General features: G+C 39.6%; 1 protein-coding gene across 3 annotated transcripts in view; it reads right to left on the reverse strand.

The window, feature by feature from the left end:
- Nucleotides 1-21,118, reverse strand: part of Nalcn (sodium leak channel, non-selective) — a 320,341-nt gene that overhangs the window by 199,835 nt on the left and 99,388 nt on the right. For all 3 annotated transcript variants that reach the window (XM_019204611.2, XM_010604620.3, XM_010604618.3), the window contains 3 exons: nt 10,481-10,623; nt 10,247-10,351; nt 2,243-2,329 (listed from right to left, as the gene is read on the reverse strand). In XM_019204611.2, coding sequence (XP_019060156.1) covers nt 2,243-2,329; nt 10,247-10,351; nt 10,481-10,623 — 335 coding nt within the window. The remainder of the gene's footprint in view (nt 1-2,242; nt 2,330-10,246; nt 10,352-10,480; nt 10,624-21,118) is intronic.

A 21,118-nucleotide genomic window follows, 5' to 3' on the forward strand; every position in this document is an offset into this window, starting at 1 on the left:
AAAAAAAAAAAAAAAAAAAAAAAGGTAAATGAGATATGGAGAATAATTTTTGTACACTATTGGTGGGAACATAAAATTTATTAAAAACACAGAGGCTATGCCTTAAAAAGTTAAAAATGGAACTACCACATGATCCAGCTGTTCCCTACAAAGTACGTATCAGAAGGAAATGAAATCAGCATAGCAAAGACACCACCAATTCTCATGCTTCTGGCAGCATCACTCACAACCCGTAACACACAGAACCAGCTGGTGTCCGTTGCCAGGTGAAGGGGTGAAGAAAATGTGTATATTCACAGTGAGAAACATTCACCCAGAAAAGGGATGACATCTTGTCGTTCACAGCAACATGGATGGGACTGGAGGCATTATACTAAGAAAATGAGCCAGGCACACAAGAATAAGACCACCTGGTATCATTAATGTATGAAAGACGCAAAAGTTGGTTTCATTGAAATGGAGCATAGAATCACGCTCACCAAAAGCTAGGAAGGGTAGTGAGTGGGGATAGAAGGAAGTTAGATATTGGACACCAAAATACCTTAGGTAGAAGTTTAGGGCTCTACAGCACAGCAGGGTGACTGTAGTCTACAATCTAGTATGGATTTTACAAAGGGTAAAGAAAATGTGGCATATATGAAAATGGCGAATTATTTCACCACAACAAAGAAGGAAATTCTGTGATTTTTTTTTTTTAATATGTAGAATCTACAGAAGTCAAACTTTTAGATGCAGAGAACAGAATGGGTTGCCAGGGCTAGTAATAGGCTGTAGAAATGGGGAGATATGCCTCTCAACAGATGAATGGATAATGAAAACGTGGTGTTTATATACAGTGAAGCTTTGTGTCATAAAAAGGATAAACATGAGGGCCCGGGGATTTAGCTCAGCGGTTGGGTGACCCGCCTTGTAAGCACAAGGACCCAAGTTCAATCCCCGGTACCAAAAAAAAAAAAAAAAAAGGATAAACATGAATCATTCATGGGCAAATGCATGTGCCTTGAGACCACAATATGAAGGGAAATAAGTCAGACACACAAGCTTAAATAGCACCGCGTCTGTTTTACATGAGAAACATAAAATATAAATAAAGAGCAACATAACAAATAAGAAGAAGTAGGGAGATCTTTTTCAAATGGGAAGTAAATCTAGAGATAAAGGAATGTGGGATGGAAAAAAAGAATAGAAGAAAAGGAGATAGCTCTTTTGCAAATGGGAAGAGGCCCAAGAGAAGAAAGGGATGGAAAAAGAATTAAGCTATGTCGTGTGTGTGTGGCCAGACTTCCCCCAAGGAAACAGGGAGATGCCAGTTCAAACTTTTAGTTATAAGACGATTCCTTTGTGGGGTCTGATGTACAAAACGGTGATCGCAGTTAATAATATATAATATAATAATATATAATTTGAAATGTACTAAGAGAAAGCTTACGTGCTGTTATCACACACACACACACTCACACCTACTCACATGTGCACAGAGGTATACACAGACATATATGAAGTGAAGGATGTACTCAGCTTGGTTGGAGCAATCATTTCCGAGTGTGTGCATGTACCAGGGCACCCTGTTGTTCTCAGTGAACCACTGTATTTGGCAAGAGAAGATGCCAGTGTGGTCCGGTGCAGAAGAGATGGAGGAGCACACTGGGCTTTGGGGGCTCAGAGTGGATGCTTGAGTCCAGGGAGCTCTGGGGTAGGGACCTGAGGCCCCGCCTTCTGATGGCCTGAGAGTCCCGCCAGGACTCCAGCTGACCTCCCCTTTCCCACAACCCCTGTCCTAAGGCTGGCTGCAGGTACACCTGGCTAAGGACACAGCATCCTGACATCCCAGTGCTGAGGAGCTTGTAAACCACAGAACAGCACTTCTCCCCCGGCATTCAGTGAAGTATGGTATTGAGGGAAATGGGACCATGCCTGCTCAGTGCCAAACACTTCAGGCCCTTTAGAAGAATATTTTTTATGAGATTTAATAGGGCAACAGAGTTCTTCACTGACCAACACTGCCAAGGTGCTGTTAGGCTCGTACCTCTGCACACACATTCATCACACGTTTTACAAATCCCTACTGGGCATCTAAAAGAATGCCAGGTCCTAAGAACAGGAGCGGAGCTAATGCTATCCCTGACTTCTGGACCGTGGATCTGCACGAATCTAGAGCTTACAGAGCTGTGGATTCCCTGGTATAAAAATAAGAGGCAAACACTTCCGCTGTGGGAACTTGTAAAACGTCACTGTACTGCACCTGGAGACAGGCGGGGGCGCGTCCCTGGGGCTTGTTGACGTCCACAGCGACCAGCTGCCAGCCACCGGCTGCATCTTCGTGAAACATCTTCAAGACAAAAAGAGGATGAGTCAGAGACATTTCATAAGGAACATCGAGAACTCTAACTTTATGTCTCCAGCCTTCTACAATTTTTACGTCATGAAAAATTTGCTTTCTGAAGGGTTTATCTTTGGAACATGAGTCATTTCATGGACGTTCCCTTTAGCACTGAAACTTCAGTGAACAATAATAATAATGAGTAAGGACTGTACTTGCTAAACATTGCTATGTAGCGCATATTACCTATCTTCCACAGGTTCACATCTAATTGCTCAAATATTCTTCTCCACTAGAGAAATGTTTAATGAAATTTTATGCCCTTTATATTATCATTTATTAGATCCGGGAGAAAATAGGACTCTAAAGAATCATGTTGATGTGTTTTTACTATAGTTAAATATAGGTGACTTGCTACCTTTATGGGGTATGATTATAAAAACTACAGTGAATACTGAAATTTAAAACTTATGATGGTAAAAGACATATTGTCATTAATCCCCCTCAAAATACATCCCTAGGTTTGAACGCATCTATCCCATCCTTCTTGCTGCTTTCTAAAGCCACTCTAGTTGCAGTACTGTGGCTGCACTGATGTCCTGATCAGATTCAAAATGTTTACCTTTCAGGGTCGTTTTGATTTAGGGGAAGAGCCAAAAGTCACACAGTGCCAGATCCGGTGAGTAAAGTGGATGGAGTCACGCTGCCCTGTTTCTCACGGAAATTGTGGTAAACATCTTGAATCCACCCATGACCTCTAGGTGGTCACACAAGACACTCGTGGAAGAGGACATCTATGCTGCTTCACAAAGAGTCCCAGAATGACTGGAATAAACGTGCTCCAGGCAAGGGGTGGTATTTTAAAGGGGATTAACGGTAATGTGTCTTTTACTGTAATAAGTATTTATTTAAACACTCACTGCACTGTATTTTGCGATCACACCTGCTATTTAGTGTGCATCTCTTACTGAACTAATTAAAGAATATTCTCAGGGCAGATATCAGAAGCACAGTATGGCAGAGGGAAAGAGTCGAGTGTTATGTTCATGGTAGGAGACTGACGGACTGTACCACCGACGAGGTACAATTATAACCAGGCTCCAACGAACCTGCTCAACAGGAATCTCGTGTACATATTTAGGAAGGAAACAAGTAGCTTCTTTTTATTTTGAGGTGCAAATGATAAAATTCAAACTACTATTGCCTTCATTAACTCTGAAATTCATTAACTTGAATGCCTATGTGATTTTCACAGTGTCTTTCGCTAGCTCAAAAGCTTCTTACTTGTCAATATTCTGCCCAGCTGGAAGACATTTCACATTTATAAGTATTTTCCCACTAATATATTTTCTTCCCAGTTCCTTAGGAGGTTGAGGCTGTATGTGAGGGTAGGGGTAGCAGGATAGGGTGAAATTATCATGTTTTTTTTTTCCTAAGTGAGGATCCTAAATAAGAGAGCTCCCTGTTTATGCCTGCCCAAGGTCACGGTTTTGCAAATGCACAAATTTCCTTTGCAGCCTTATTTATGTCCTCCTCCTGTCCCTCTAACCCTGTGCTGCAAAGGATAATTGTTGCTGGACATCTTAGCTGATGTAAGGGCCGTTCTCTAGGACACATGAGCATCACTTCAAACACCTGGCAGTGGACGTGTGGATCGTTTGCAGAAAGTAAAGCACATCCTCTATAGAGAGAATGAGGAGTGGAGAGCCAAGTCCCCAAATGGACAGGCCATGTGTGTATGCTTTAGGTAACAAATTAGGTGCACATTTTACAAAGATTCTTTGACCAAAGATGCCAGTGAAAATAGTTCAGCTGCCCTTTGCGGGACCAGCTGGCCTTGAGAATGGACGTTTCAAGCCATGCTTGGTGGTAGAACCAAGGGCATCCTTCAAGAAGAGGATCCCTCTGGGAACTCGCAGGATGGGAAAGCACACCGGTTAAGTGCATTTCAAAGTCCCAGGCAGAATCCTGAGATTCCCCCTTTATAGAGAGAAGACATAGATCCCTATCCCCTACCCCGTCTAATCACCGCACAAAGAACCCCTGGGGCTGGGATTCACTTTGATCCATCCCAGACTAATTTCTAGTTAAATTGTATTTTCCAGCAGACCAAAATGGCATGAATCAATTTAATTGTCAGTAAAAGAGTTCTCTCCAGGTGACTGCTTTGTGTAAAATAAAGGAAATGCAAACATGTTCAATTTCCCTTTGGTCCCTGAGTTCTAAAACCACACTTAGATTGGGGCAATGTAACCAAAGAACTCTTAAGACAGAAGCTGGGGAGCTAAGCCAGGATTCAGGGAGACTGAAATCCTGGGGGGTGGTGTGGCAGGAGCTGAGAGTTGTCTCTGTCTGCTCACTTTATCTTCCAAATATAGACAAAGTGAAGATTTTTATGGGGGCGCTAAGCCTCCAATAACAGAGACTAATTCTGGTCCTTTCGGGGTTCATCTTGACTTTGTTACTGCATACTACCTATGGGATGTAAGCAGAAACCCTCTTTCTCACTGTATCTCTTCTTTTTGCTCACTGGAATACAGATGTGAGAGTTTGAGCTACAGCAACCACCTTAGCCAAGAAGGTAAGTTTGGGAATGGGAGCTGTGGAGCAAACATTTGAAAGGAGTGTAGCTTAGTGGCAACACAGACCACCATTCTGACCCAAACGATCTTTCCAACTTTACCTGAGAGAACAGAATTGTTTTACCTAAGTTGTTTATCTTGGGCATTTATTTAGTCCCTTGTAGGATACCTAATTTAACTAATACAAGAACTGTAGTTTCAGCTAGAATGGCCAAAGATTTCTTCTGTTTTAATGATGTAACTCTCCCCTCCCCATCACACAATTAAACATATTTCCTGCTACATACTGGAAAATGGGGATGAGCTGTAAACATCTGGAACCCTGCCGGGTGTGGTGGTGCACACCTGTTATTCCAGTACTTGGGAGGCTAAGGCAGGAGGAGAGCTGGAAGCTGGAAGCCAGCCTGGGCTACACAGTGAGCTCAAGGCCAGCCTGAATTGCATAGTGAGTTCTTGTCTCAAACAAACAAACACAATAATAACAACAATAAAAAGCTGAACTCATCCCCCAGAGACAACCATTGCTAACCTTTTAGAGTTAAACTCTTCCAGGTATTTTGCACACATATTCAACACACACACACACACACACACACACACACACACACATCCCTTTTTCTTCCTTTATTGTGGCGGGGAATAATAATAGGCTATCAGTAGACTTTCATGTCAATAAAGTTTAATCACTATTTTAATGTTTGCATTCATTCCAATTTCATAATTTATAATCAATAATTTGGTTGATAGAGATTTGGAATGTTTTCTTTTTTTAAAATGAAGATGCCACAATAAACACCCTCAAACGTAAATCACTGACTTTCGTCCAGATTTTCCTTAGGACAAATTCCTAGAATGGAATCTCTTAGCCAGGCAAATAATACACACACACGCGCACACACACACACACAGAGGCACGGGCTTTTGATATATATTGCCGAACTGTTTTCTAAGAGATGTTCCCATTTATGGTAGATGACAATACATGGGGAGCCGGGGATTTAGCTCAGTGGTTTCGTTGCCTGCCTCACAAGCACAAGGTCCGAGTTAGATCTCCAGTAACGAAAACAACCCCCCAAACAAAACACAATATATGGGAATGTTCCTTTCTGCCAACAATAAGAAGTGTGGTCCTTTAAGAAAAGCGAATTAACCCAAGCACAGCCGGCTCCTGCTGGGTCATTAGGAGAAGGTGATGGCAGGGGGCCCCCAGGGCTCCTCCAGCTGAGCCTCCACCACCATGCGAACCCCAGGACCACCAGCTGCCCAATACATAATTCTGGATAAGCTGATTAGCATTCCAAAGCTCACCAGTTTTTAATCTGCAAAGTAGAGACAATAATGGTATCCACTTCACAATTATTATTGTGAAGATTAAAGGAGACAGGTTGTGAAGTCATTACCCCGTACTTAGTGCCACCCTCAATAGATGTTAGTGATTGTAAGATGTTATGAATTACCAATGCGAACAGATTCCAGCACGCTCAGTACAATCATCTGAAAACCATGAAGATTTCAGCCTTGAGAATTATCTCAGACTTGTCCATTTCCAACCACTAGAGCTTTTTAATGGGTTAGTTTATAAAGTATGCCTTTTTATTATATAAAGTATGCTGGGGACTGTTTTTTTCTACAGGCAAAATATCATCATTTTATCAGGTTATCTGTTGAGGTGGTGAAAGAAAGAATCTTGATAGCAGGGAAATCACTAAAGCTGAAATAAAATGCCCCTCCACACACATACAGAGTAATGCAGAGAAAATCTAAAACTTATTTTGACATTCTTATGCTCTGAGATTTTTTCAGAATTGTCTTTAAAAATAGTAGCCATTATACAAAATATTATGAGGGCGGACACATGGCTTGATTCCATTATTAACGAATATATTCAATGACAGCCTCATAAAATTTAATTCTCACTTGTGGCTTCCTATGATAGACGCATTGTCCCATTGCCGTGGCTTCTTAGTGAAAGGAGGTCACTAGTGCACCATGCGACTGCAGTCCTTTCCCAAGCCTCACGCATTAAACTGCTTTCTCACCTTTTTTTGTTGCTGTTGTTGTTACTGGGGATTGAATTTGGGACCATGTGCTTGAGCGGCAGGTGGCAACACCACTGAGCTAAATCTCCAGTCCTTTCTCACCTATTTTTATGATGCAGGAACCAATGGTCTTGGAGGACAGGGAGTACAGTAAACAGATTTTTCCAGAAGTACTGTCTTTGAGCACTAGGTTGTACACAGTCTTTTTTGGAGGGGGGATTCTTCCCATTTTGGACCTTGCAACTTTTCATCCATGTCTCTCTGCCTCTGCATTGAGCATTGCGCATTTATAAAGGGGTGGCTTGAGGCAACTTCTAAGAATACTGACGTAAACATCAAGGAGGAAGATCTTAAAAGCACTCCATTTTACTTGTATCAATTCGATCCCCATCAGTCTTATATTTTAATTTGGGAATATTAATTCAGAAAACAAGAGGGCTTAGTCAGAGAGAGTAACAGATCCTGAAGTTGCCACTTTCTTTAAACAAGGAGAACAATTGCCAGACCTCCCAAAGCATCCTAGTGGACCATGAATTATTTGTTTGCAGAAGTTAGGTCTGCATTGACTTCTAGAAGCCTGCTTTGCATCTCCTTTCACTGCATACAGCAGAAAAGCAGCTTTGAGTGGCCCGAAGGCTGAGCAGTTCTTTCTTTTTTACTCTGGGCAAAGTTGGCTCAATCCCATCAAGAGCCAGTGCAGGTCAGAGTTCTGACCACAGAACTGGTAATGGGAACCAGAAGTGAAGTGTTTAGGTAATGGAAATAAAGACCTGGACTTCTACCAGCACATGGGTACATCCAGACATCCAGTGTCAGGACAACACTGGGACGTGGGCAGTGCTACGTGGCTGGAGGGGCCACTGTAAGGTGGCAGTGTGGATCTCTTGCCTTTTAACCCAATCATCAAGCATATAGCAAGAGGAGAGCTGCCCCGGTCTAAGAATGATGAAGGTACAAAAATCACAAGGTCCATTGGAGCTCAGGCAGACTTATGATTACTCATCTGAAAGTTTCTAACCCAATTGCCTTTCTTCACCCACTTCCATATTATATTATGGTCTCCATAAGACCTCTGGCATTAATCTTTCTGTAATTTGCTTTATGCTGTGACTCAGAGGCATTTGATAGTGGTCATTCAATTTAAAAAGGTTGCTTTGTTATTTTAAAGTAAAAGTTATCACTGTTGGTTCCCTTTTGCCTCTAAATGGTACCACCTAAAATATCAAGGTCCTTTTCTTTGTTCTGTTAATTTACACACACACACACACACACACACACACACACACACACACACACGGCTGTCATGGGAAGTACACAGACTTAAGAGACATCAACACATCCAATGTATTTAAGACATCTTTAGCTCTTTGAGGAGACAATCCTCTTAAACAATAGAAAATTTTCCACCCTGTAGAGAAAGGCTACATTGAACTCCCTATCTGAAAAGCTGTGTGCTTTACAATTCAGTAACCACCTTTATTTTATTTTATTTTTATTTTCTTAGAGGCTGTTTATCAGAATTAGAAACTTGTGATTTAGTATTTTAAACCACTTAAGAAGTCCTCAGTCACAGACTGTAGTCAGGTCTTACAAAGGTAGCAGAATCGAGGCAAAGGTTGTTTCTCCCTTAACACAGAAAAGCACATGGGGTCACTGCAAGTGGCCGATTATGGGTGGGCGGGGCCTGAGGCCCTGTTGCTAGGCTGCCTAAGTGGTGTTTCACCCAGAGGCTGCAGGCAGGAGCTCTGGTCGCTTAGCAACCGGGTCCTCAGCCAAAGCATTTTTCTTAATGAAGCAGATTACCTCTACTGAACATCTAGGTGCACTCCCTCGGAATTACTGATTTAAACCTCCTGATTAAGTGCATTTTGTTGAAAGTCTCTTTACATTTCACTTCCTATTATAACTGCTGACCGATTGGGTCACATTATGTGTCCATCTGTGCTTTTATACATCAGTTACCTAATAAATTAATGTGTTTTAAAAGAGGTTTTAGGCCACCTTTCAGCACTGCTGCATGTAGGCTGAGTGCTCAGTCCACAGTTCTATGTTTCCTTTAGATCTCAATTCTATTTCTCTAGCATGAAATGTGACCGTCAAGAGGCTGTCACCTCAGAATGGGCTCAGAACTTCACTATTTCTCATTATTTTTCTGAAGGGCTTGTGAGAAGAGATAAGAACTAGACTTGGTTGATTCCTTGAAGGCCTTCCTGCAAGACATCTCTGACACAATCTAGATAACATTATAAAAAACCTGTCATAAAAGTTTGAATGATTATCAAAGTTGAATAATATCAACACTATTTCATCTGTAACGAACTGGCAAGACAATTCAGACTCCTACAGCATCATAAAAATGCTACAGGATCGTAAGGCTTTTCCTAAATATTAATGTAATTAATAGCATCTGAACATATAATTATTAAATACCCAGTTTGAAAGTTTTCAAAATAAATTTGGCAGTTTGACCATTTCACAGATACTTTTGTCCAAAATGATCAGTATAATTTTTCCAAACTTATATATTAAATTTGTTTTATAATTTAACACTAAAATAGTATTCATAAAGCATTATATGGTATTACTTTTTGAATTTTTATTTTATTTTTCATAAAGATTCATAGTAGAAAAAGATACTATATATAAAACCCATCCTTCCTTTTCTTAACCACAACAAACACACAAAAACCAAAAATGAAAACAAAGATATGGATCCAAATTATCTGGTTATGTAATTAACTGCTCTTCTGTATTTAGTAAATTCTAGTTCCCCCCTCAATCTCTCGGAAGCTGAAGAGAAGCCTTCCAAATACATAGTGACCCCTCAAAAATCAAAGATCAAAGGCATGCACTGGGGGAGGGGGAGAAGGGGTTCTCTCCATATTTTATTGCATCATGACTAGTTTCTTCTGAATGAAATTCATTTTCCAGTCCAAAAATTCTACGAGATATATATATATATATATATTCACCTAGGCTTGTAGTTACATGAATAAGCACCTACAAAAATGGAAATTCCACAGTTGCTGTATTTGATCTGCAAGTCCACTGAGGACCTGTGATGTCAGACTCAGAACAACGTCCAGCAAATGTGACTGGCAAATTTACTTTTGTACCAAAACCACCCACAGAGCTGTGACCTTCATGCCATACTGAGCTCGCCTGATTTGGTTTTTCTGGGCTTGGGGCCCTGCAGCTCCCTAACTGCATCAGACTGTAGGAGCCCAGTGTATCAAGGATCCTCAGGCTCCGTGGCAGGGAGGCTGGGCCTGTCCGTGTCTGGCAACATCTCGGTGATACTGTACCTGTGTGGTGGCTGTAGAGGTTGTGCTGCTCCTTGACCCCCACATTTGTTGGAATTGTACTCTGATTTCTGCAAATGTCTCAATGATGACAGCAATAAACACATTCTGAAAGAAAATCAGAAGCCAGCTTCACCAAACACTGAGAATGAGAAGCAGAAGGCATCCAAAAAGAAACACAACATCTGCAGAACTAGCACAAAAGGCAGACTTTACTGGTATGATCTTTGCTAGTACCTTAACAAGCCAGGCAAGAAAGAAAATGAGAGTGATGAAATAGAAGTAGGAACGCCAGCAAGGAAAGCTGTCAATCGCTCTGTACATGAGGAAAACCCAGCCTTCCTGGGAGGAGGCCTCATAGACGGTGAATATGCTGGTGCCTGTCAACACAGAGGACAACACACTGGGTTAGGGCTGACTTTCGACATAAGAAAACATTTTTCAGGGAAACAATCAATATTTATCCATGCTCATTTGCTCAACGACAGACACTCTTCTAAGGGGATTAAAACCACCTGCAACATCTTACTGTTCTTATTCTCAGGATTTTGATAAAAACATTTCCGACTTCAAGCCAAGGTGATTATAATATCTCCAGAAATAAAATAATTTTTTGTATTTTTTGCTGTTAAATCTATCTAACAATGTGGAGAGGAAAGGAACGTTCAAGCCAAGTAGGTATAATTAAAAAGAAAGCACACCAGTGAAGCTGGCCACGCGGGTCTCACCACGTTTAATATATTGAAAACACCTACCCCAGTTTTAAACAAAATGAGGTTAACCTAAGAATGGGGTTGCACTTAAGGCCATTTTCTCATCTGAAGACTGAAGTATTTCAGGCTCTTTTTATTAATATGATGGAGTTTGTCTTTGGAATCCATTATATTTACTGAACATCAAAATGTAAGGCAGCAAATCATCGAACAGTGTTTTGTACTTCTGGGGATAACTGTCTCACTGACAGTGTTCCTGGTATAAGAAAGTTTAAAGTACATAGACAGGCTTCTGAATGTTGGTTGTGAGAACCTAAAATGCCTTACAGAGAAAAAGCATGTTTTATCCTCGTAATACTACTTCTGGTGACACGAAAGCACATAGAGACTAAAATAACCTTGAAAGGATACACAGTAATGACCAGAGGGAGTAGGGATGGCCCTGCCATTCTGGAACCAGGACTAGATGCCATCTGTCTGTGGTGATATCCAGCTTTCTTATTTCCTTGGTGTACAGCCCTCCCAGTGCCACGAGGTTTAAATAACTTAATCTTTGCCAAACCAGAGCATCCAGGAGTTCTTAAGGTATTTCAGGTGCTATTATCATTATCATTATCATTATCATTATTTAATTGGAAATCTTTTGTTCCATACAATTTCATGAAAAAAAATATAAATTAAATATGCTATTGGCTTATAGTTGCTTATAGAATAAAAAGATGCATATTTTATTCAAAAATTGATAAATACATGACCTTATTAAATTCTAATGCCATGTTACGTTACACAAGATAAAACAATGTCCATCCCTGTATGTTCTAATAACATGGAAATGCACAACTCGAATGTACAAATGACTAAATTTCCAAGGTAACAAGTTGAGGGGACCTCAGTGTCACTGCACCTGCACATGCAGGTCAGCACCAAGCAATCCTGAAGCATGTGGAGCCACAGGAGAGGTGGCTGCAAAAACAGGGAGCGACAGATAAAGAGGTCAAGAAAAGCTGAGAGAGAGGAGGATAGTATGGCACTACCTTGTATCAATGTGTGCTCATATACTTTATAGAGAATACAATTTCCTGTAGTATTGGCTTGACTTTTTGCTTTCAAAATATACTTTTATTTTTACTTGACACACAGTAATTGCACATGTACATGTGACATTTCAATATTGGTGTTCGATAAGTAATGATCAGAGCAGAACACTGGCATCTCTTTCACTTCAGTGATACTTTTTTTGTAGACAGCATGCATAATTCTATATGCTAGCTACTTTGAAATATAGAATTATTTGTTTTCAGCCATAGTTATCCTACTGAGCTGCAGAACACTGAGAGTTTGCTCCTATTCAATTGCACCCCTGTACCATCAACTATCCTCCTACCACTTTGTTCCCCAACATCCTTCCCAAGATATTCTGTTCTCTAGATCTGTGACATCAACATTTTAGCTTCTGTATATGAGTGAGAGCTTGAGGCATATAGTGTCTGTCCATTTGAGAATTCTATTCTATACACTGGTGAGTCCTTGTCCAATAACTTACATTTGTAAAGCATTTAAAAATTTTATTAGCCCATTTGCCGTATATAATTACTACATTGATTGTGGGAAATTGGTACACGTACATAACACATATCAATTCCTTTTACCCCCTTCCCCTCTGATCCCTTTAAAAAATTTTTTTGCTGTGATCAGATTCATTTATTTTATGCCCTTATTAATTATCACAAGTACAGTTAACAGACAAGACTACTGGCCCCCCAAAATGGTATAAAAAAGCAGAAGATAAGTTCATGGTTCTTTTACTGATTTAGCAGTTCTGGAATCCTCTGTGCTGTTGAGTGGAAGGTGCACATAAGGTTACATATCATCCTCATAAGCCACAGAAAAGGAAAGGAAGGTCATCAGTTAATGAAGGCGCCCAATGTGGGACGCCACAGAACCTGAAAGGGAGCCCACGTATCAGCTCACACACCTCACCTTTCTTTTTACCATGCTTTTCGTATGTTCTCTGGCTTGAGAAAAGGGCTTTAATAAGGTTAATTCTTTTCTAAGGGATGCTGGCTAAGTTTATAGCAAAGAAGAACAGCACACAGAAACCATAAGGGGCCAACTGAAAATAAGTGACTGTTTCCGTTAATGCTTCAGATATACTGAAAAATGGACCCCATTTTTTATTTTGTGCGCTGAATATAAAGGGCAATTTTAACATAAAACAAATAATGTATGTCCCTTATTTTCTTCTAGTTATTGAATGAAAGCAGAAAAGTGGCTGCAGAAATCCATTATGAATCACCATTAAAGTTTAATAGCTTTACCAATTTACTGTCAATTTAAGATTAAATATGAGGGAAACATTGAAAATTATTCCCCTTCTTCCTGTCCAGATCTTTATTACATCTGCAGAGAAGTTGTTATTTAGAATTAAGGAAAAAATAGCACATGCAATATGTAATCTTGAAGCTTTTACTCCATTTTTCCTAATTCAACAAAGAGAAGAAATAGGAACCCACCGTGCAGTTCAAAGAGCTGGGTTTGCTGTTAGCAAGAAATGAGAAATTTATAACACTATAGCCCCAAAACACAGCAGGAGATGTTGACTGTTGAAGAAATGCTGCCCGTCCATGTGAACTGACCTCACAAAAAAGGCTCTGAAGAGGTCGCCATCAGATACAAGGGCCAAGGCAATGCAGTTGCACAGCCCTTCCCCATCCCTTTGCTTCCACCAGCTTCGCAAAATACACGAAGAGAAAATCACTTCTAAAAAGGTTTTTCCAATGTCTGACCAATATTTTTATGGACAGAAATCGAATATATGGTCCTCTCATTTTGTGCAGTACATGACAGCCCTGAGAAAGAAACTGTCTGCTCAGTGATGTTTGCATAAATCCTCTTCAGTGTCCAGCAGGGCTCATCTCCTCTGCCCCTAAGCCACATAAGGTGACAGACAGTCCCAGCCCTTCCAGACAACCTTATTCACTTGTACCAAGGCACTCATCACACTAGACTCCATCCCCTCACCACCGTGCAGAGTTAAGATGTTGTCCTTCACTTTCTCACCAGGGTCTGAGAAACCCCCAACGTCAATATGTTAAACAAGGATCAAATGGTCACACAATCTGAAGACGTAAAAAGGCATTTTTCAAACACATGCTTTGAAAAAACACATCTCCCTCAATATGAAGATGATTTGGAAGCAAAAGGAACTACTTTATAGCTCATTACCTTTATTTTACCAATTTTCCCAAATCACTTAAAATACATGCACCCATATGTACAAACTTAAAAACCAATGCTATTCCGATATTGTTTTCTAGTGTGGAAAACGCATAGAAGACATATTGATGCATTCAAATTTTTTTCTAGAGGGTATTTTTAGTCAATGTAAACAGAATTTCCAATGGAATTCCTAAGAGAAGCAGAAGACTCCTTGTGCGACCATATATCCATCCTTTCTTTCAGTGTTTGGACTAAAATTTCTAGCCAAAATCCCACATTCTGTTAAATGAATAATTGTACAACCACAAGTGGGGATATAATTCATTTACTTATTAGAGAACAATAAGACATGTTCCAAAAATACTCTGGCAGTTCCTGGAATAGCACCACTTTACCAGACCTCAAGCTTTCCAGATGCAAATTAAAATCATGTAATAGCAAAATCACAATGAGGACACTCAACTGATCAGGCCTCCTAATTTCACTCATTCTTTCTGATCTCTTCCGCCAGTAGTCAGAGTGCATTATTTAGGAAGAATCACAATCTACATATAGAAGATAAACACTAATCTTGAAACTTGCCACAGGCTGCCTACTTTGAGACACAGGGGAGGATTTTTTTTTTTTTTTTTTGGTACTGGGGATTGAATGTGGGACCTTGCACTTGTGAGGCAGGCAGTGGCACCAGAGCTAAATCCCCAGTCCATAGAGGAAATTTTTTTAATGGCTTGAACTATATTCCCATGTTTTTTTAAAAAATTATCTTTAGTATTATATTTACCGCTGTACCATCTTCTGCTGAATTTTTTTCCATGAAAAATGGAGGAACTGTGTCTTGGATATAGCTCTGCTTGTTTCTTCTAGTCATAGGTTATATAACCACATTAAGTCATCCCACTCTCAAATGACGGGGCCACAAAACTGCGGTGATAATTAATATAAACTAAAAGCTATGATTTACTTCTCAGCCTCTCTCAAAACAGGAAGTATCTGTGTTCTATTCAAATGGTAACCACTACAGGTGGAATGTGATCTGTACCCTAGAATCAAGCTTAAGTCTTGACTCCGATGTGGCCATATTAAGAAGTGGTAGCAGGTCTAAGAATAAGTCTTAGCACAAGGTAATTAGGGCCTTGGGCTCTAAGAAGGGATTAGTGTAGTTCTTATGGGAGCTCTCTCAACTCCCAAGAGAAAGGGTTGATATGAGAAGTGAGCCTGACCTCTGAGTTGCTCTGTCTTTTCTTGCCTTGTGATCTCTCCCTGTTGCACACACTCTCTCCATACTGATGTCTGCCATATCGTGATGCAGCTAAGAAGGGACCAGAGGCCCACAAGATGAGTCGTTCCATTTTCAACTCTCAGCTTTCAAAACTGAGGTAAACACATTTCTTTCTTTGTAAGTACCTTGCATTAGGTATTTTGTTATAACAGCAAAAGCAGATAAATAAAATGGTCAAACCTGATTTATGGTAAAGCAATTTGAGAATGTGTAGTTGGTGACACAGGCTTGATATTGTTGAAAAAAATAAGTACACAAGGTTTTGTACTGAATAACCAGCTTCCTACCCCCCACCCCCCACCCCCGCCCACACTCAGAATTCCTAATGTAACCAGAGGCCCTCATTTCAGGACCAAACATTCATCTTTCAGCATTTGGATCCTCAGGACAATATCCCTGAACTATTGTAACCCCTCCAGGGATGTGGGCCATAGCACCTCCTAGGGAGCTATCTTTCTACTAAAGCAAGTTTCCATTCCAGTGGACACAGACCAGCCCTGGGCTCCTTTAGAATCAGCTCTCAGCTTTGGGAGACAGACAGCTGTAATAGTCTGGAATTAGGGCTCCCAGTACTGTCAGTCAAATCATGCTTCATTTTACCCAGGTCACATTGCCTTAGATACTTGCTTTCTTGTGTGGTTCTTCAAATATGATGTTTCTTGAAGTTGCTTATCTGGCTTCGTTTCTCATGTGGGAACAGAATATTGTCTGGGGATGGTGACCGACAATGGCAACATTCTTGTTACTCAAGGGCACTGGATTCTTACAAATTTTTCTAAATTTTTCTCTTTATTTCCAGCTGAGTCTGATCACACTCTTTGTAGAGATAAACTGATGGTCTCTGCCTCATCCAAACTTCCATTTGAGCACCTCTCTCAGTTGGAAAGGGGGAAAAGCTTTGTATATTCTTCTACTACCACATATGTATCAGAGCTTCAAGGAACTGTTCTTTCAGTACAGAGTAAGTTGTAGAATTTTACAATCCCAATCCTAAATTTCAAACAGGTGCTCACTCTCTCAACGGCAGTTACAATGAGCGAAATATTCCATCCTGGAAAGTGGTCAAATAGGAGAACATACGGGAAGAACTTGATAGTTTATGCATCACTCTTTTGTAGAATGCAGCTCATTCAATATGAAATGGGCCGGCTTCATTTAGTTTTTGTTTGTTTTGTTGTGTTTGTATGTATAAAACCTGTCTATCCTCGACTAAATTCTAATTTTAAACCCTAGAACTGATCCACACAGCAATATTCTTATTAAACGGAAGAACCAAATAGAAAAAAAAAATAAAGCTTTGAATAGCTTAGAGGGGAATTCACTGCAGCTACTCAAAAAGGGAGGTGTACTGTCAGTTTGAATTGAGGTCAAATTAACTGTTATGTAAACGCAAAAGCCTCGAGGGGAAGAAGGACCACTGGTTTATTTACCTGGTACTCTAACCAGGGGTTCTTCGACTTTGGTACGGGGCATTTGGGATCAGTGGTGCTTGTTGTGTAGACCTGCCCCATGCATTCTAGGGTGTTTGTGTGGTAATATCCCTGACCTCTGTCCACTAGGGCCCAACAGCACCACAATTCCAAGGATAAATGTAAGTCAGTAGCTTCGACCACATATGTTAGAAGACGAAGCTTATTTCTTTCACATTTCTGCAATTAAGTAAGATAGCTGTTCACATACATATCCCAGGAAGCAGATATCTTCAGAATTAGACTTTTGAAATACATCAATGAAGGGAGTTGTAGGTGTAGCTCACTGGGTGAACCCTTGCTTAGCATGTGTGAGGTCATGGGTTTGATCCACACCACTGGGAAAAAAGAAATGCAGTTATTAAATTTTGAGGGAAAAAAGTCTATGTTTTGGATGAAATAAGTAGTTCAAAGTTTTCCCCAAATATGTGACTACTTTCAGAATGATTCCAAGGCAAATCACAAACACAAGGTGTTTTGCAATTGTTCCAGGTTTGGCTTCTGAAACCAAAGTGAGACAAAACGGGAGAACACAGAAGGGAGACTAATTCTTACTCCACGATCTTGGGATCTCATTCTGTTTGAACCATAAACGGCTCACGATACACGTTGTGCAGGATCAGCAATGGAATCCAAGCAGCAACAAGCTGGTTTAGAGCAAGGTGCTTGTTCCTTGGTTTAAGTACAACTTGTAGCTGAGGCCACATGTTGGTGACACATTTTATATTGAAATTTGGTTTTGCTCTGGTCAACTCTTCATTTCTCTAACTCTCTGATATAATATTTCCTATACAGATCTCAGCCACATAGTGAAAAGATATTTCAGCTAATGGTCAGGATAGTTACTTTCTCCAATGCTTTTATTTTTCTTCCCAATTTGCCCTTACACATCTCAACATTTACTTCATATAAACTCATAAAAACCTCAAGTTGGACGGGATAATATTGCACTTTACTCAACTGTAGTTATCACAAAGTAAATCTATTTGTCATGAGACAATTTTTTTTTTAAAGTGAGAGATTCTTAACATGGACATCTGGATTGCGCACAGTAAGTCTTTGTCACTAAAGCTCAGTGTATCCTCTTGCAAGAAAGGCTCATCTTTATTTTCAGAGATTCACTGAGCAATACACCTGTTAGATTTCAATTGTTTGGGATGATGTCACCTTTCAGATTATTCTAATGAATAATTTATCCTAATGAATAAAAACTTCATGGACAATGTTTTCTCTCTCTTGAAATTTGTTTTAATGAAATATATTTTTAAATGATTCACTTATGTACTTTCCTGATGATTAGCCTTATGACAGACTGTGAAGTACCCTTATCATTGCAACCATCTTTAACACAACTTGCCCACAGGCACAACTAATGAGCTACACACCCTCAGCTTGAAAACAGCCATGAGGCTAATGAATTAAGAAAGCACAATAAAGTAAAACAAGACAACCTTTTTTATTACTATTCTAGAACATGGGACAAGTACAAATGGACTTGTTTCACTCTAAACACTTTCAAATATATTTAAACCTTATGTTCCTGAGCTATGCTTTAATTTAGATTTCTATTTTTTTTAATAGTTCAGCGTTTTGCCTCACTGGTGAAATTATTAAATCTTAACCATTAAACCTCACTGTCTACACTACTAAAAATTTTCAATAGACCAATGATCATATAGCAAAAGCATATGTACTCCCACCAGCAAGGTAGGAGGGTTCTCTTTCCACCACAGCCTCTCCAGCATCTGTTATTGATTTCTTGATGATTAACACAGGAGTAAGCTGAAATCTGTGTTGTTTTCATTTGCATTTCTGCAATAGCTAGCAAAGTTGAACTTACTTTGTGTACTTATTGGCCTTTGAGATAAATTTGCAAATGGGAAGGGGACCAAGGGATAGGGGGCCATAAAAAGATGTAAGATGTGCCACATACATGTACCAACTACCTACAATGACTGTACTCATGATGTGTCATGACATGAATTTTTAAAAAAGGAGAATATGTGGGAAGGGGATCTAGAGACAGAGGAAGGGAGGAGGAAAGGGAGGAGAAGAGCAACAAAAAGAATCAAGGTATGCTAAGTACATGTCCTACTTCTTAAGATGAATGGAAACATGTACTGCAAACATTTACTAACACAAAATTAAAAGAAAAAACATACATACATACATATATATAAATGCTTGCATATATTTTCTATGTTAAACTTTTTTATAAGTAATGAACATTTTTATTTGACATGAAAACTTGGAAAAGTTCTAACCTTCCTGGTTGTGAATAGAAAATACTTCTAGAAAAGGAGAGGTGAAATCCATAACCACATCATTCAAAAATGGAAAGGAAGTGTTGACAAGGCCGGAGGCTGACTCTGGCCGAGAAGCTGAGGTATTACAGCAGGAACCTGCACCCATGTCCTAAGCAAAACGCGCTCCACCTCCCTCTCATGGGAAATGCCCAGCTTGACCGAGAGCCCAGGCAGCAAAGAAGTCGTGCCCCGTACCTCCCTGTCTTTGAAATGCCTGTCTGCCTTTTCAAGAATGATTTCAGATCCGGGAAATTTATTTTCTCTTAGTTGACTTCGCCACAATTAGCTGTCAGGTGCCTCCCCAAATATGCACATTAAGTGTCCACTGCTCCTCACCTATAGGACATGGGATCAGGTCGGTGACCATTCTGACCTCAGCTTTGTGTGGATCTCCTAGGGCAATGATGTACTCATTCTCCAGCACTGAAGCACGAAATGAAAGTTAATTAGAAGCTCTGAAGCTTTCTCAACAAAGCAAGCAAAATATTTCCTAGTGGGGATATGATTTCTTTAGAGTACTTTAGTTTTGTCACCTAGTTTTGAAAGATTTATTCAGAATTACAGTCAGAGGAAATCGAGCCAAAGGGCTAGAACTTTGTATAATTTGAAGGAATTTTAATATTTATGACATAAGAATTTCAAAAATCTAAAAAAATAGAATGAAGTCTTTGGAAAAAAATACTAAGATATTTTTATTCCCATTTAGGGACACAGTTCATATTTCCGCATTATCTTACATAAGCAGTGATAACTCTTGCCAAAATAGGAAGCATTTGTTGATCAGTTGGTATGAGGGACTGAATCTAGGGGCACTCTACCAGTAAGTTACCTCCTCAGCACTCTTTATTTTTATTTACTTATTTTAAGTGGTACAGCCTTGTCTCTGAAGGGTGATCCTCCTGCCTCAGCCTCCTAAGTAGCTGAGAATAGAAGTGTACATCACCATACCTAGCTACAGTTTACTTTTAATAGAAAAGCCCACTGAACTAGTAAATAAATAGAAGATGAAATACCAACCCAGACTGGAAATAAATAGCTGAAATTTGTTCATTAGAAATATTAAAATCTGAGTCAGATCTAAGTGGGAAGGAAGGAAAGTAATTTTCAATAAATATAGGAAACATAAATACCACGTGGATTTAATTAAGAAAGTTCTAATTTGTTATGATAAATATCAAATTTCCATCACACACAGTGAGAGATTAAATTGTATCAATTTAGAAATTATCAAAATGGAAAATTAAGGGAACTGGGGATTTAGCTCAGTGGTTCCGCCACATGCCTTGCAAGCAAAAGGTCTGGAGTTTGATCCCTGGTACAAAAAACAATCAACCAAACAAAAAAGCTAAAAAAAAATAAAATAAAAATGAAGATATATTCAAATATCATTAATGCTCATACTGTAGTTTAATTATGATGACCACATATGGCATATTAACTGTATACAATGAAAACCATATACAGGGAAATTTTTTCTTTTGTATTTATAGGTATATAAAAATATAATTATTCATGTATGTTATGTCCATTATTTTCCTACAACTTCTAGAGCCTAGAAACATACTTAAAGATTTTTCCAGTGGTTTAAAGTGCGTATTATGTTTTTTGGTGCTGAAGACCAAATCCACAGCCTTACACATGTGAGGCAAGGGCTCTTTCATTAAGTTACATCCCTTGCCCTTTTTTAAAATTATCTTTCATTTTGAGACAGAGACTCATTAAGTAATTGAGTTGTCCAGCTAGGAATCACACTTGCTCTCCTCTGGACTTAGCCTCCCAGAGTGCTGGGATTACAGGCGTGCAGCACCACACCTCTCCAGGCTAAAAAGCAGAGCTCTAACACTGCAGTTAGGTCTCTCGCTTATCCCTATGTATCCAGAGCCATAATT

Source organism: Fukomys damarensis, unplaced genomic scaffold (genome assembly GCF_012274545.1).
Source record: "Fukomys damarensis isolate Sample0158 unplaced genomic scaffold, DMR_v1.0_HiC HiC_scaffold_6, whole genome shotgun sequence".
Classification (NCBI taxonomy): domain Eukaryota; kingdom Metazoa; phylum Chordata; class Mammalia; order Rodentia; family Bathyergidae; genus Fukomys; species Fukomys damarensis.